At 33.5% G+C, this 17,006-nt stretch overlaps 3 protein-coding genes and 1 long non-coding RNA gene across 5 annotated transcripts; 3 read left to right on the top strand and 1 right to left on the bottom strand.

The window, feature by feature from the left end:
• The first annotated feature begins 863 nt into the window (after nt 1-863).
• Nucleotides 864-4,193, top strand: LOC105762733 (polyadenylate-binding protein 2). The gene is made up of 6 exons (XM_012580596.2): nt 864-1,052; nt 1,152-1,254; nt 1,748-1,818; nt 3,224-3,415; nt 3,502-3,623; nt 3,760-4,193. The coding sequence occupies exons 1-6, from the start codon at nt 1,005-1,007 to the stop codon at nt 3,806-3,808; spliced, it is 585 nt and encodes a 194-aa protein (XP_012436050.1). The 5' UTR covers nt 864-1,004; the 3' UTR covers nt 3,809-4,193.
• A 2,487-nt stretch (nt 4,194-6,680) lies between these two features.
• Nucleotides 6,681-9,186, top strand: LOC105785562 (uncharacterized). Of its 2 annotated transcripts, none has more exons than XR_008191876.1 (4): nt 6,681-6,796; nt 7,269-7,340; nt 8,740-8,848; nt 9,122-9,186. It is a non-coding gene; the product is annotated as an uncharacterized LOC105785562 (long non-coding RNA). The 2 variants fall into 2 exon arrangements; XR_008191875.1 differs by having other exon boundaries at nt 8,737-8,848.
• Nucleotides 9,187-10,833: 1,647 nt separating this feature from the next.
• Nucleotides 10,834-14,234, top strand: LOC105762731 (uncharacterized). Its single transcript, XM_012580595.2, has 6 exons — nt 10,834-11,151; nt 11,805-12,017; nt 12,732-12,827; nt 13,015-13,160; nt 13,501-13,720; nt 13,896-14,234. Exons 1-6 carry the CDS (start codon nt 11,017-11,019, stop codon nt 14,088-14,090), a joined length of 1,005 nt encoding a protein of 334 aa, XP_012436049.1. The 5' UTR covers nt 10,834-11,016; the 3' UTR covers nt 14,091-14,234.
• On the bottom strand, nt 14,178-15,826 carry LOC105762729 (7-deoxyloganetin glucosyltransferase-like). Its single transcript, XM_012580592.2, has 2 exons — nt 15,268-15,826; nt 14,178-15,193 (listed from the first exon to the last, which is right to left on the bottom strand). Exons 1-2 carry the CDS (start codon nt 15,764-15,766, stop codon nt 14,253-14,255), a joined length of 1,440 nt encoding a protein of 479 aa, XP_012436046.1. The 5' UTR covers nt 15,767-15,826; the 3' UTR covers nt 14,178-14,252.
• Between the last annotated feature and the right edge of the window lie 1,180 nt (nt 15,827-17,006).

Genomic DNA, 17,006 nt, shown 5'->3' with positions numbered 1-17,006 from the left:
GAAAATTACTAAAGTAAGCAGCTTTAACTAACAATGGTTGAGCAGTGGAAAAGATTTTGCTTCGTCTACCAGCTGGATGGCAGAGGAGCGGTGGCGTACAGGTTGCGAAAGGGCAGACAGACTACTTCAGCTTCTTGGGTGTCTTCCTTGTTAGGTTAGAACTTGAAGTTTTGAACCAAAGCATTCACGCTTGGGTAATAGCTGGTCAAAGCTCAATTTTGATCATATACAATTAAGTTTTTAAATCGTTTTTAAGTAAATTTTGAATAGGCAATACGTTTATCTACAATTAATATAAAAATGACGATTATGATAATATTATATAAAAAAAAATTAAACGCACCACATCTAAATCTCATTTTAATATGGTTCGGTACATCTACATTTTGCCAGAACATGCAAAAAGCACCGGTACAAACCGAAATCGTTAGAATAGGGCGATATTTGGAGCGGAACAGAATTCTCCCATGTGTTTCCATTGAGCATTGTAACGGAGTGTTTCGGTCGGTGCAAAGGTATTAGCAAGGAACCGACTCTTGTTAAAAAAAGTAGAGAATGGATAATTTTTTTAACTTTTTTTGTTTTTTAAAAAAATTGGATATGGAATATTTTAATACTCTCTCACTTAATTTATTTTAAATTTGTTATTTATTTTATTTTAATAATATATTTTATAATTTTTAAAATCTTTAAAATAATTCTAGGTTTTTGTATTTTTATATATAATAAAAATTAAAATCAAAATTAAAAGTTTTTATATATATAAAACTAAAAAACTAAAATTAATATTATAATTTAATATTCTGACGTGGCACGGATAAGGTAGCTGGGAGACGTAAAATTTAGGGTTGAAAAGGTAAGAGAAACGAAATATCCCTAGCAAAGACCAAAGAGAGAAAATATCAGCTAAAGGATCTGACACTGGAAGAAAGTATATTTAGCTATAACGGGGAAAAGCGAAAAGGCTGCTTTCTAACCTTCTATTTTGAAAAGAGAGAGGGAGGATGGAAGGAGACGATGTAGTCATGGCAGCGCCGGAATCCACTGAAGCTGTATTTTTTCTATTTTATTTTTATATATTTTTTCTCACTTTTATTATTGTTAGGGCTTTTCCTATTTTTAGTAAACCCTAATTTTGGAGAAATTTGCAGGACCTCGATGACATGAAAAGAAGGTTGAAAGAGATGGAGGATGAAGCCGCTGCTCTTCGTGACATGCAAGCTAAGGTCGAGAAGGAGATGGGTTCCGTACAAGGTTATCTGTTTTTCTTTCTATTTTCCTGGTTCAATGTGCCTCTTTTTTTTCTTTGTTTTAAGATTTTGGGTTTTATTTTTATTTTTTTTGAAAAAATAATTTTTGTAGTTAATAGGTTCAATTAAAAGCGTTTGATTGGCGCTCTTTGTTTTTCTCCCCTTGTTTTCTCTTGTTGGTTTTTAGAAATGGGCTTCTGGTATTTAATATGTGATATCTTGCTAAATGATTGCGAAACTATCTGATAAATGCTTTCATTTGGCTTATTTTTGTTTTTCTTGTTATTGACAAAGCTTTCAAATCCAAAGCAAATCCCGTATAGGTTTTCAAAATTTTTAGGCTAAACTTCCGATGGTATCTGTTATGGAACACTTTGCTGGAATGTTGAATCCTGTGGATATGTGTGCATCATATAAGATGATTACCTTCTATCTTCTGTACTTTAAATTTTAGTTGCATTCTCATCTTTGTTGTTGGATTTGCTTCTTTGCAATAGATCCTGCTGCTGCTGCTACATCTCAGGCTAATCGAGAGGAAGTAGATTCCCGATCAATCTTTGTTGGCAATGTGAGGCTACTTTCCCTAGCTTATTTTTCTGCTTGCCTTCGCACATGTCTATAATGCTATTCCACGCGTATATTCACCTCCATTATCAAATATATAGAAATATCTATGAAGTTTGAGTCATAATGAGTAGGTAAATGACATGCTATCTTCTGAATCTACAACCGCAACAACGAAGTAAGCCTTTGCCAACTGCATGAGAATAGTTAATTTTTGCATCAGGTTGAACTTATCCTATCAGCTCTAGAAATATCTGTACATTCTTGCAAGTTCTTATTCCAAGTAATTGAGGCTGGACACAGTAATACCAGTATTCGGATCAATCATACCTGAACTTAAAATGTAATTGTAATTCAAATTGTTTCAACTAGTTGTCCAGCTTTACCAGTAGATATGCTGGATTAAGAGCCACTACCCAGCAGCATCTTATTGGACAGCTTTGGGCTCTTCTTTGTGTGAGACTAGTGCCAGAGGTTCTCTACATGCATGAAGAAACCAAGCATGGAAGGCTGCATCTTCCTGAATCCTGACATGTTTGTGTGGACGTGAAGAAGGATGAAATTATAATTATAACTTGAAAGCCGTTTAGAAAGTTACAATAACTATTGAATAATGAGTTTGTTAGTTGTTTAAAAAGTGACTGAAATGAAACATATCGTGATCAACTCTGAATCTGGTTTTTAGTTCTGATTATGGTGTTTCTATTGTGAAAGAAATTAAGTAAAGGTTGATGCAGTATTATTACACATTGATGAAAGCAAATATTGTGTTTCTTTTTCCACAACATATAACTCAAGTTGTCAAAATATTTTCTCATGAAACATTTGCATATGTGCTCTTGTTTTCTTCTCTGTATTTTTGAAGAATGTAATGGATTTTTCTTCTTTACCTGTGCTTGTTAAAATGAACTTTACCCTAGTTTGGTCATGTAAGGATGATGTGGCTGTAATATGGCACTGGCCTGGTTCGTGACTTAGCGAACTCGGAAATATCCTTTTATGTGCTGTCCTCCGTACATTTATCAAGTTTATATAATCTGTCTATATTTACTTGGGTTATTTAGATCATTGACCAATGTGTTGGCCCTATCTATCAACAGTATCTTTCCTATGTGAATGCTAATTGCTTGAGAAGATTTTTAACCATTTGCTTATTTAGTTTGACTCCTTTGTTAGAAACACCCGGGACATGTTTAATCTTGTAAACTAAGACCTGTTCTTTATTCAGGCCGCCTGGCCTTTCTTAACAAGGTGATTAGTAAGTAGATACTTGCTGCACAAGTGACCTTGTTTGCTGCTTTCTTATAACAAATTAATATTTGCAGCCCCTTGTTCTATATTGTTAATATTTTAGAATATCCTGTTCTGCACAATTTACTGGCTACATATAAAACATTCTGTGAATACAGGTGGATTATTCATGTACACCCGAGGAAGTTCAACAGCATTTTCAGTCTTGTGGGACTGTAAATAGGGTTACTATCCGTACTGATAAATATGGCCAGCCAAAGGGTTATGCTTACGTGGAGTTCCTTGAAGCTGAGGCTGTTCAAGAGGCTCTTCTTTTAAATGAATCTGAACTGCATGGCAGGCAGTTGAAGGTAAAATTTAGGTTTTTCCCCCTTTAAAACTTTCATCTGTTGAACTGTTCAAACATCATGTGCTTTCTTTCTCTATGTCTTTGCAGGTTACTGCTAAGCGGACCAATATACCTGGGATGAAACAATATCGGCCACGCCGGTCCAACCCTTTTATGCAACCCAGGGACCCATTTATGGCTCCATATTTCTTTTCTCCTTATGGATATGGGTATGTTTGCAGCGTTTGTTATCCATCTTAATTTGGATTACCTTCATATATGTACACACACATGTATACTATTGTGCTTTCGTTTTCAGTTTTAGCAACCTGAATGTAGTTAAACTTTATCCTCTATGCGTTGCAGGAAGGTTCCAAGGTTGAGAATGGCAACACGATATAGCCCCTATTATTAGACATCAAGGGCCATACTATTAGCTCCAAATACTTTTGATCGATGGGGAAAGTTTGTGAGGGAATTTTTTTATTGTAATCAATTTGGTTGATGTGCCAGAACTATGCAAGAATTTTGGTCTAGTTTTATTGGTGGTGAATTATGCAACTATCTTTCTTGCACTGCCCATGTTGCCTCTCCTAACATTAATGCATTTCCATTTATGTTGAGCTGGCCAGTGCCTGTATTGTTTTCTAAGTTCCTTAGGTCATTTGAAGTTTTTAATCGGTACCTGTTAAGAATTAAGTGTTAGTTATGAACCCTAAGCTTAGCTCAGTTGATTCTTGTAATCATTTTTTTTAAAGAAAAGGAACGATATTTAAAGTGTGTTTGGTTGGTTGTAGTAACCACTCGGTTCTAGATCCATTCTGAGTGCTACAGTATTCTGTTAATTTGGTTGGCCGAATGTTATTAAGCAGAATAGTTTATTACAGGATTATTCCTCATAGTTCTTGAATAGCAACTCAGAATAGATTCTTCTCTTTTATTTCCATTTTAACCCGACCAAAAATAATAAAGGAAAAGAAAAAATGGTAAGAACAAAAAATAATTTAAATAATTTAATATAAAATATTGTTTCTAAATTTCAAAAAATATAAAAATAAAATATTATTCTTTTGATAGAAAATATTGTTCTTTAATATTAAATTGATGTGTGTCGAAACTATTTTTTTGAGAACAAAAATAAGTTATCGACTTTAAAAACAAAAATTGGAGTCGCCACAGATCCTTGATTGAGGTGTGATCGGCTCACCTTAAAAACTATTTTGGTCTGCGAAATTTGAGAAACCAAGTTCGGGAGTCAGTTACGCACGAGGAAGGGTTAGCACCCTCGTAATGCCCAAAAATCGGTACCAAATTTGATTATTTTATGTCTTGATGTCGAAAATTTGAAAAGAGTTAAAATAAAAAATTTTAAACTCGTGAATGAATTAAAATGATAAACATTCTTATTTCAAAGAAATAAAACATCAAACCCAGTGAGTTAGGGCACAATATTTTTAAATCTTCAAAATTAAGTTCGTCTTTTGATTTTTAAAACTCATGTATTTAAAACTTAAGAGGATATTCGGTTATTTGGGTTAAAGGAGAAAAATCGAAACCCAGTAAGTTAGGGCACAATCACTCGAATTTCCCAAATGCGGAACATTGCCTTTTGTTTTAGAAATTCTTATTTCGAGATCACGAAATGTCACGACCAGTAAGTTAGGACCCGACATTTTTGGATTCCCGAGAATAAGTTTTTATTCGAAATCTTTGTGAATTTATTACAAAATAAATACTTAGTTTTCCAAATTCATCGAAAAATAATAACAATCCAGTAAGTTAGGACACGATCTTTCTTGAGAATCAAGAATGCCAAATACTTAAAATTTAAAAACGATTTTAATGATTTGACGAAACCAAAAGATATTTTCTTTAAAATATGCTAAAATGTTAATGCATAACATGAAACCATTACCTTAATTTAAATTATATGTACACGTATTCACAAAATAAAATATGATATATAAGTAAATTTTAAAGATATGTATATGCATGTATGAAAACATGTATGAAAGTTATGAAAATAAATTATAAAATATGGATAGGTATATAAACATATAAGTAAAATATATTAATAAATTATGAAAACGTGTGTATATATATATATAAGAAAATGCAAAAAATATATTTATAACAACTTTGAATAGTGTGTACTTACATATTATAAAAATGTATATATATTTGCATTATAAAATACGAAAAAACTATATGAATATTATAAAGTATAAATATAGATACGTAATAAAACTAAGAAGAATAAAGTAATAATAAAATATATAAGTTATGCATATGTATTTAAAACCATTTAAAATATATTCATATATATATATTTATATAATAAGATACATATATGCATATATATTGGTATGGAAATAATCGTGATAATAATAAATGCTAACAATAATACAGTAATAATAATACAATTTAACAGTATTTAAAAAATATATATATATAAAATGATAAATTAAGGATTAATTTGAAAATAAACAGAGTTTAAAGGTTAAATTCAAAAATAGAAAACGAGAAAGGGAGCAATTCAAAACACGCACAATAGGAAGAGGACCGAAAGGGAAATTTACCCAAACTGCCCAAAACGCTGCACATCATTTGGATCAATTTGAAACAGAAATAAAACATATTACGAAATTTAAAAGAAATAAAAAATGATTTAAAAAAACTGTAAAAAAGGGGACCAATTGCGTAAATGGCCCATTTTGAACCCTATAAAATCCCATTTTTGTAATGACCCAAAATTCACAAGCACCGAAAAAGTACATTATCGGGCCTCCGTCTTAGTAAATTGAGTTCGAAAATAATTATTAGAAATATTTATTAGATTAGTTGTGTGTTTAATTAGGTATTAATTGGGTGAATTTAGTTTAATTAAGAGAAATTAAGAAAAAAGGACTAAATTGATCTAGGGGTAAAAGTTGAATTATAGATTAATAAAAAATAAAAAGGATTAAAATGGAAATTAAGCCATTAATAAGAAATGGGACAGTAAAAGTGATAAAAATCATAGATTTTATGTTTTATATATATTATTTTATTATATAATATAATATAATATATTATATTATATTGTATTATATTATATAAGTAAAAAAAAAAGATGACAAATGTATGGTAAATATTGAAGACATGTGTAATAGTAATAATTACATGGGTACACTTGTAATAAAAATAAATATGTGCTTAATTAATAAGTAAAAGATTTTTTTAATATATTATTATTAATATTATTAGTTAAAACAAAAGATATAAAGTAAAAGAAAGAAAGAAACAAAGAAGAAAAGAAATAGAATAGCTAGAAAAGAAGCAGGGAAAGAGACGAAAACAGGGGAAGATAAGGGGAAAGAAAAATAAAAGGGCAAACTGAGGATTTAAAGCTTCAAGTTAATTGGTAAGCTAAATTTAGCCGTTTCCTCTTCATTTTGATATTTTAAAAGCTTTAAAACAAAATTTTGTTGAAGTTAAGTGGAGGTTATGGAAGTTCATAGGTTTTTGAACATGATTCATTTTGAACAAGTTGTTAAATTGAGGGTTTATTTGATAGAGTTTCTAGTTAGAGTTGATAAAAGGATTAAATTGTGAACTAGACTATAAGTTTTGAATTTTAGGGATTAAATTGAGGAAAATTCGAAATTAGTGAAAAATGCTGAAAAATTAGTAGATAAATTTGAGTTTAGAAGAAATTTGAATAGAAATAGAGTGTGAATTAAGTTAGAAAAATAAGTAAGCTTAGTTAGAATTAAATTGGGAATAAGTAGGAATTGAATAAGAATTTTTTTATTATTATTATTGTTAATATAATAATAATAATTATTATTTTTAATGATTGTAATTAATAGTGAAAATAATTATTACTTTCGTAGCTTACAAGGAAAACGAGGCATCGGCATCTAAAGGAAAAGAAAAGATCGTTGAGGAGTAAACGCGTATTCCGGGTTTGTATTACTATAACTTAATCTATTTAATAAATGCTATATTGAAATTGTATTCATGAGACATTTAAAGGAAGGTAAGTATTAACATTTGAAATTAAGTAAGAATATGTGTGAATATTGAATTATATGTGAATTGAAATAATAGATGTTTTGTATTGATTGAATATTTGAAATTGTTGTGGAAATGAATTCGAAATTGGAAAAGTAAAATAATACCCTATTAACTTATCGGACTAGATTGGATACAAATGGCATGCCGTAGGATTTGTGATGTGATGAGGAGATTTGTAGTTCGGCCGAGAAGATGACTATGTTATTATATGCTTCGGTTTATCCGAAGAGGCATTAAATGCCTTATTGGTGTGTTTGGGAGGATATGATATATTGGTGTGTTATGGAGGATTTAAATTATTCCGGGTGTGTTTAGGTTGGATATTTTGGTGTGTTTGGGTGGAATCCGCGTATCTGTCAGAGTCCGAGCCTTGTTAATAGGGTAAATAATTGAGATGGAAATTTGAAAATGAGATTAGTTGATTTGACATTATTGAAAAATATGAGAAAGAATGTATGATATAAATTATGAATTGATTTAGTATGTAAATATTTAAATATATAAATTTAAGATTTATGGAATGATATATGAATATTTATATTTAGTTTAAAGTGATTTTTAAAGACTATGGTCAATATTTGAAATATTATTATTATTAAATAGTTTAATTTATAGTAATACCATCGAGTATAAAATACTCAAATGCGGTTGTTTCGTCTTGCAGTTGAAAAGGGTTAGAGTCTCGGTTCAAGATCCGTGACAATCCCGACTCGACATAAAGATTTTGGTGATGTTTTCTTCCTTTAAGAGAAAGTGGCATGTACATAGGATTTATAATAGTTATTTTGACATGTTATATAGTTTTGTTATAAAGTAAGATATTATGTGTTTTGATGATTATATTAGAAAATGGTATAAGTTATTTTTATAGCATTGGTATCAAGTTGAAATGGCTTAGTTAGTTTTATGTGTTAATTAGAAATGATAATAGGATTTTATTTACTTAAGTTGTTATGTCTATATGTCAAGTAGGATTAAGTATATAAATGCATTGGTTGAAATACTGAAATTGGGTTGGTTATGTTTGAAATTTTGCAGGGGGTTTAATGTAAAAATAAGTCGAAATGCTGCCGAAATTTTTATAAAAAAAAAATGAATGAAATCAATTAGTACAAATTTATAACAATTTATGAATTATTTTAATATGTTGGTTATTTATTTCGATTTATTTGTAAATTGTTTGATATGTCCGGTAATGCCTCGTAATCCTATTCCGGCGACGATTTGGGGTTAGGGGGTGTTACAATTTTAAAACCCGAAAATCATTTCCCTTTTCTGCAACAGCAGCCACCACAAGGACTGCTCCACCTTCTCCTCTGTTTTCAAGCCAAACTCCCCCCTTCCAACTTCGATTTGGACGAAGAGAAGCAAAGATGTCGACAGCGCGCCTCTTTTGGTAAGGATTTCTCCTCCTCCTTTTATTTTTGTTTGGTGTGCAAAGGAAAAGAAAAAAAAACAAACAAAGAAATCAGTGAGTAAGAAAAAAAATAGACCCAGAAAATCACCTTCAAAATCCTTGCTTTTCTGTTTTTTTCTGTTTTATTTTCTTTAATTTCAATACAAAATTTGCTAACCCCTATTACAAAAATTCATTGGCTTTTTATAGCCAAATCCTTTTTTACAATTTGTTCCCTTCTCAGTTACACCTACTGTCTGTGGTTTATTGCAGGTGAAGGAGAACGTGAAGGAGGTGTGTCGTGCAAGCACAACGTGGGCAGTAGAACGGTTGCTACACAGAGAGGTTGCTTCTTGGCGTAATCTGCTGTTAGCCACTGCTTAGGGTTAGGCTGGGATTTGGGTTAGTGACTTGGGCTTGTAATGGGTTTGGGCTTTAGGCTTAGTAAAATTGGGTATTACAATGTGAAAAATACATTTACATGTATTGTTTTATTAATTATGTATTTAAAATATTATTTTTATTATAATTATAGATATTATTTCTTATTATATTCATAGATATTAAAGTTTTAATATTTTATTCTGAATTTTAATACATATAATTGATTTATTTTTGTAATGTATATAAAAATAAAATATTATTAACTTCACTTGAGAGTAAATATTTTATATTACATAATTTAATTTATTAAAAGCATTTTGTCATTTGAGTTTTATTATTATTATTATATATCTATTCTTCTTCGTCAAATCGTGAATACTATTATAATATTCATTTTATTTCATCCAACCAAATTATTTTTATGCCTATTCAATTTTATTACGGTTCTATTCTATTATCATAGAATGATTATTTTATTACAATTCTATTCTTATTCTATTTTAGCGAACCAAATGTGTGGTTGGTGTTTTGAATGGATTGAAGTGAGTATTACTATTTCTTACATTTATTGTAGTTAGATTAGTGTTTTGAATTATTTTTAAAGAAAAAACACCCGTAGTAGATGTAGAAATTTTGGATGCTATATATGCATGTATGCATTAGCAGCACGCGAATAGCCATTAGGGACACTATTATTTAAAAAGGGATACAGACTTTTTAGTGGGTGCTTAAAAGCAGATGTGAGTTCGGTTGGAACTATTTATGATAATTAGGTTGGGTTTTCATACTACTTTTGGTTTGTTAAGGGCTGTTTCACAAGGTGGAAAATCTACTTTTGTGTAAGTAATCCTATAGGCATTTCCAAAGAGTCTTATGTAATGAACTTGGTCACAAGTCAGAACCCTTCTTTTATAAGAAGCATATATGGTTTGAAAGGGATGGTAGAAAGACAAGTGGGCAATGGTAGATCCATTGATATTTCAATGACAGATGGGTGCCTGGAGGAAACCTAGTTGGTGCTAATTCAAATGGGAGACGCAATACAAAAGTTGAATAAACACAGTTGACGACCTCATAGACCAAGGAACCAAAACATGGAGCTACTACAGAGTAATTTTAGTACATAAGAAGAAATCATGGTGATCACAATAATACCAATTAGCACATGTTATGCAACAGACATGCTGGTGTACAGGACGGTCTATAGTTAAAAGTGACTATCACGAGGCATTGGAGTTAAATAACAACGAAAATTTTCATCTGTGCGGACCAATACATAGTGAAGTGAACCTCACCAAAAGGAAGGGCGGCTAAAAAGATTGCTCACCAATTGGCTGCTTTTACTGGGAAAGGATAAAACATTAATGTAACGTCACCGTCTTTTGCCTCCATTATCTATTAACGAAGGGATTAATAATAAACAAACTAGTGATGCGGCGTGGCGTGGTGTAGGCAGCATCTTTGGGTAAAAAATAAAGAGTAGATGAAAGGGTCCTGTGTCCTTCAGACGTCGCTGCTTACGTTTCTCACTTGCACTGCTTGACTCCAAACACCAAATCTCCTATTTATATAATGAAAAAGGCCCAACCCATAGCGCTATCCGCTGTTTGGTTCCTTAGAAAACTAAAATTAATGTGGGAAACCAACAAAATTACTGGTTGACCAGTCTGGTATCAAAAAACAATTTCGACACTCCTGATTGACCAGTCTGCAGTGCACTCAAGCTCTGGCCTATTTAAAGTATTCATATGAACTTAAAACAAATCAAAAACGGTTGAAGAGATATGGGGTGGAAAGGAATTCTGGGTTTTGAGTATGGAATTGTTCAAGGACCTTTGGGACCGGATATTGCTGGTCCGGAGCTAGTTGCTGCTGTTGCAAACGCTGGTGGACTTGGCCTTCTTAGAACTCCTGATTGGGTATTTAATTCTAGTATTTCCTTTTCTATATGTTCATAGTTTGATCTTCCTTTGGTAAATACTAGCGCTTTAGAGCTCCTGATTGGATATTGAATTCTAGTATTTCCTCTTTTATATGTAGATAGTTTGATCTTCCTCTTCTGTTGTTTAAGTTTCACTAGAATGTTTGCTTTGAATCTCATTTGACCACCTCTGATTAGTTACAATTATACTCAAATACCATGTTTGGTTTCTGAGACTTTCTGATTTGTATAGCATGAGAAACCTTATTAAATGTAGGCAGCCGATGAATATATAAAGAAGGTTTTTACTGTTTTCTTGGTTAAGCCAATATAGTCTTCAAGTTACAGGTTCAAGATTGGGAATTCCTAACCAATGAGTTGTATATGACTATTTACTAATAATGTACTTACTCTTCTCAATCTTGAACAGCTTTCAAGGTACTGGTAAGTTATCCAAATTATGCAACTTAACACAAGTAGATAAAATAAGGTCTGGTTTGAGTTTATTTTAGATTCCCAAGTAGATTTAAGGTATTACAATTGCGGATTTTATTTTGAAATTCAGAAATGGGTTACTTGTTACTAGCCTTAGTTCTAGCTCTGCTTAAACTATCAATCAACTGTTGGTTTCCCCGTACTTTGTTGTACCAGGAATCACCAGATTATGTGAAGGAGTTGATAAGGAAGACTCGGAAGTTAACCGACAAACCCTTTGGGGTTGGTGTTGTTCTGGCATTTCCTCACAAAGAAAATGTAAAGGCTATACTAGAAGAGAAGGTAGCAGTGTTGCAACTGTATTGGGGAGAATGCTCAAAGGAGCTTGTCATAGAAGCTCATAATGCTGGGGTCAAGGTTGTTCCCCAAGTGAGTATCCTTTTTTCCCTCTCATTTCATAGTTAAACATGCCTTATGTCTTTTTCTGGATCGTGGAATCCTAATTCAACCAAAAACAAGCAAAAAGATACAACTTTGTATCGCCTATATGATATGATCGTTTTGTTAAGTGTATTAATCTCAAAATGATATATACATTTAATATTGAGAAGTTTGTGGGAAGGCGCTGGGGGCAGAGAAAACCCCTACTCGTTCCCAGTACTCTATGCCATACCATGATAGTTCGACATTACCATGTAATGGAGTGACTTTGCCTACTTAATGTGATTTTTTGAACGCTTTCAGAAACTTCATTTTCATATTGCATTTTTAGTTCATCAATAACGTTTTCTTATGATATATATAGTTCTGCACATATGATGAAGTAATTCCATTAGTTTTTGCCTTTTTGGATCCAAGCGAGATGTGCAAGGTAGGGATAAGGTTTTACTTTGTGCCAGTAGTTAACTAGTACTTATCATGTAATGGCATGCAAGAATAACATGAGGAAATTCTGTATGGGGACAATAATATGCATTCATTTGTGGGGGAAGAAGTTAAGAACACTCATTTTGAAGGCTCATGTTGTCATCAAATTCTTTGCCAATTTTTGAAATGGAGGTGAAGGGTGGTATGATGGTATATTTCATCTGTATTGTGCTTTCTCTTAGACTATATCATGAGCTAAATGTAACTCCACTGAAGGTTGGGAGTTTGGAGGAAGCAAAAAAAGCAATTAATGTGGGCGTAGATGCAATCATTGTCCAAGGCCGTGAAGCAGGAGGGCATGTAATCGGACAGGTATGAGCATTTCTTGAGTTTATTTATTATATTTCAACTATAGTAGTAATAATTATCTTGGAGCTACTGCTTGCCAAAATTAACAATTGCGTCCCATGCATTCAATGTCATTATACTTTGAGGATTAGTAAGATGTGTTTCTCAATCATATAAAACTTGTAAAAATGTCATGTTTTATTATTTCCAGGAAGGTCTAATTTCCTTGTTGCCACGAGTAGTCGATCTTGTTGGTGATCACGGTATTCCTGTTATTGCTGCTGGAGGCATTGTAGATGCTCGTGGTTATGTTGCTGCTTTGGCTCTTGGTGCTAAAGGCATTTGCATGGGCACAAGGTTAGGACCATGTCAGTGTAAAATAAAAAGTATCCACTTACAATAATCTGGACATTTGGTTTCATCCAAGACTGGTGGTGCTTAAATATGTTCAACTCGAGCATGATGCATGTGAAATATTCTCATCTTTGTTTCGTTGAATTTTTATGGTGTTTTGCCTCTTTTGTGTGTGTCAAAATCATTTTAGCTCCAGCTAGTCTTGTGCAATAACTGAAAGGTAAGAAGTTAAGTTATGGAATCATGCTTAAGCCAAAATCATTGAGGTTTTTGTTGAACCATGCAGAAATTCTGGAGCATTTATAGTCTCTTAAGTTTGTCCTAAAGTATTGAGTTTCTGCAGGTTTCTGGCAACTCATGAAAGCTATGCGCACCCTACGTACAAGCGGAAACTGATTGAATACGATAAAACCGAGTATACAGATGTCTTTGGCAGAGCAAGGTGGCCTGGTGCACCACACCGTGTCCTTCAAACACCCTTCTTCTGTGATTGGAAATGCCTTAATGCTCAAGAAAATGAAACTAATCAGCCTATCATTGGTCGAACAATAATACACGGCGTGGTGAGAATGTTAGACAACGCATTATTAAAATAATGTTGCATAATGACATTTTCAACAATAGAACTATTTCCTAATCGGTTCATTCCACAAGAGTGGGGCTAGAGAGATATCACTGAAATGATATTATGGTGAATGAAGTATCTAACCTTGTGTTAACTCGATGATTGTTTGATAGGAAAGAGAAATTCGGCGTTTTGCCGGTACAGTTCCGAACCCAACAACAACAGGTGACATTGAAAGCATGGTGATGTACGCAGGCCAAAGTGTAGGCCTCATCAAGGAAATTCTACCTGCCGGACAAGTTGTAAAGAAGCTGGTTGAAGCGGCTCAATTTCTTATCCGCCAAACATTTAATCCGGACTCGATCTAAAATTGATTATGTGAATTTTATACCTTATTTGCTGAAGTTACACAGTTTTAAAAGCTATTTCATTAGTATTCTAGTTTTACACATATGTAATGTGAACTTTTATCCGATTTAATAACACAAAAAAGCAAATCTCCATAGCAGAAACTTGGAAGTTGATACAGTTCAAGCATTTGGCATCCCTTGTTTCAACTGTATAACCATCTTATTAAAATTAATGTAAGAAGAGCCATCAGGGCTTGTAGCTATTTCAGCTCTCTTCTTCCAATCTATGGCGTTTTGCCTTAAACCTTGCCCCTTCATCCCTTCCATCAACTCCCTCACAAGACTTTCAACTTTCTCCCTTTTGATATCACTGTCAATCTCCATCCCAATGCCCCACTTGGTGCACGAGTAGAAACAATTCATCTGTTGCTCTGCAAAAAATGGCCAACAAATCAATGGCACCCCTTCACTAACACTTTCCATGGTGGAATTCCACCCGCAATGCGTTAAAAACACTCCCACTGAAGGGTGGCTCAATACCCTCTCTTGTGGGCACCACCCCACAAGCAGACCCCTGCCGCTTATCGCCGCCGTGAATTCCTTGGATAATATTCTTTCTCCACCGCCATCGACAATGTCCGGCCTAATAACCCACAAGAACCGGTAGTTGGTGTCCGCAAGTCCCCATGCAAACTCACGCAAATGTTGAGGCGTCACTGTTATCAAGCTCCCATAATTTACATACACAACTGACTTGGGTTTCCATCTGTCCAACCAACCCAAGCATTGGGTGTCTTCTTTCCACAAATTCGATCCAATGGAGTCCAAATTTGTGGGACAAAGCCGGCGTTGAAGCATTGATAAAGGACCAACAGTGTAGAGCTTGGGTAACTTGGTTTTAATGGCGTCCAAAACATGATGTTCAAAATCATCAAAGGTGTTGAGGATCACAGCAGCAGCTTTCCTGGCATTGTTGACGGATTGCAAGTTGTAATTGAACATGATATCATCAGGGTTGGTGGTTCGAATGAAAGTGGGGATATCTTTTAACCTAACCCCTTTCATTGCTGGTACCCAATCAATCTCCGTCTCAAGATATCCATTATTCAACTCACTCTCATCTGCAAATAATATTATTTAAACGAAGGGTCATCATATAAATCAGAACAAACTTATGTATGTAAATTGTAAGTACCTTTCAATGGGAAGTACCCACGTTCCTTAAGGTCTTCAAAGTGAAGGTAACCCAACATGCCACAAGCACTAGGAGTGAAAAGAACCATCTCAGGGATGCCAAATGCCTCAGCAACTTCCAAGGTGAAGCTCATCACCCCATCCGATATTATTCTAGTAACCGGAGGGACATCTGACCTAGCATTAAGTTTCATTATGAGCTCTCGAAACGAACGTAACCCATGAACCGTCAACGCCAAGCACAAGTCGGGTAAATCTTGTATCCCCCGCATGTTGGTCGATGGCAAACCATCGGTTATCGTTTCGAACCGGAAATGGGGTGAGCCCCTGAGCGAGTCGAGTCCTCTCGACTGAATCAAGCGATGGTAGTTGAACTCGGTATGGATGAAAGTGATATGGAAGCCATGGAAGTGGAGGAGTTTGGCAAGTAATAACATAGGGTTAATGTGGCCTTGAGCTGGTAGAGGAATACAGACAGCATGGGGCTTCCCAGCTTCCATTTGGCCCTTTGAAAACGTGTAGCACTCACACTCTCCAATGGAACAAGAAAGGCATGTTTAAATTAATAAAGAGGTTGACATCAAAACAACCATAAGAGGATAAGAAGAGAGTCCCCCACTTTGTTTAGTCCAAATCTTATCCCACATTAAGGTTGATCGCAACGTGTCATGTCACTGTAGTTAAAGACTGTTTTGTTGGCCCACCTACGAGATCATTGGAGCATTTGTATGTAAATAGAGGACGGTATCTTAAAATACATCAAATGAATAGCCGATGGGAAGACTGTCATTGCACCAGGGCGAACTGAGATTTTTTTTTTTTCAGAAGCTCGGACCCTGCTAATCCTCTAGATCCGCCGCTACCCACGGTAACAAAGAAGAGACAAAAAGGGTATATAGACTTTTTGTAAAGTCGTAAACGGATCATTAACCACACAATAAATTTTGATTTGTTCCAACCCTATAGATTTTTATTTTAGTTACTATTTTTTTTAATTTATAATTTTTTTTACCATATCCTTTTTTTAAGGTAAATTACCGTAGTTGGTCACCCAATTTTTAGGTTATTTTTATTTTGATCATTGCAATTTCATCACTCAATTTTAGAACACTTTCATTTTAGTCCCTTAACTGTTAAATCTCTAATGATGGTTAACAGTATATGCCTCATCATGTTCACACTTTTGTTTTGATCACCCAACTTCTAGGTTGCTTTCAATTTGGTCACCCCAAAAGTACCAAATTTTAAAGTATTGATTGAGATTAAAAAAACTAAGGATTAAAGTGAAAAATGGTAGAAACTAAAACAATGCATTAAAAAATTGTCAAATTGTACTTGTTTATCACATTGCCGAAATTCTAGAATTTTTTTAAAATATTGAGTTTTTAAATTTCAAAACATAAAAATCAATTAAATAATTTGTTGAAAATTTTGTGGCTATTTTACCAAAATAATCAAAAAAAAAAATATATTTACAAAAATAACTCAGGTTTTAAAACATTCACCAAAATAACCCGAAATGAACAGTAAAATGGAGTTGTGGCCTGTCAATGGCCGGCACCACCTGGTATTTTGGACTCATGATTGCCTGATAATTGTGTCAGACTTAAAACAAAATGAATTTTTTGGTTCTGGCCTATCAATGGCCGGAACCCGTGTATTTTTTAAATCGTATATTACTGGTATACTGAAAATCGAAAAAAAAGGAAAAAAAAGAAATTTTGGGTGCTGGCCTGTCAA

Source organism: Gossypium raimondii, chromosome 12, assembly GCF_025698545.1.
Source record: "Gossypium raimondii isolate GPD5lz chromosome 12, ASM2569854v1, whole genome shotgun sequence".
Classification (NCBI taxonomy): Eukaryota; Viridiplantae; Streptophyta; class Magnoliopsida; order Malvales; family Malvaceae; genus Gossypium; species Gossypium raimondii.
Note: the sequence above shows the minus strand (reverse complement) of the source record. Positions and strands in the feature narration are given on the sequence as shown.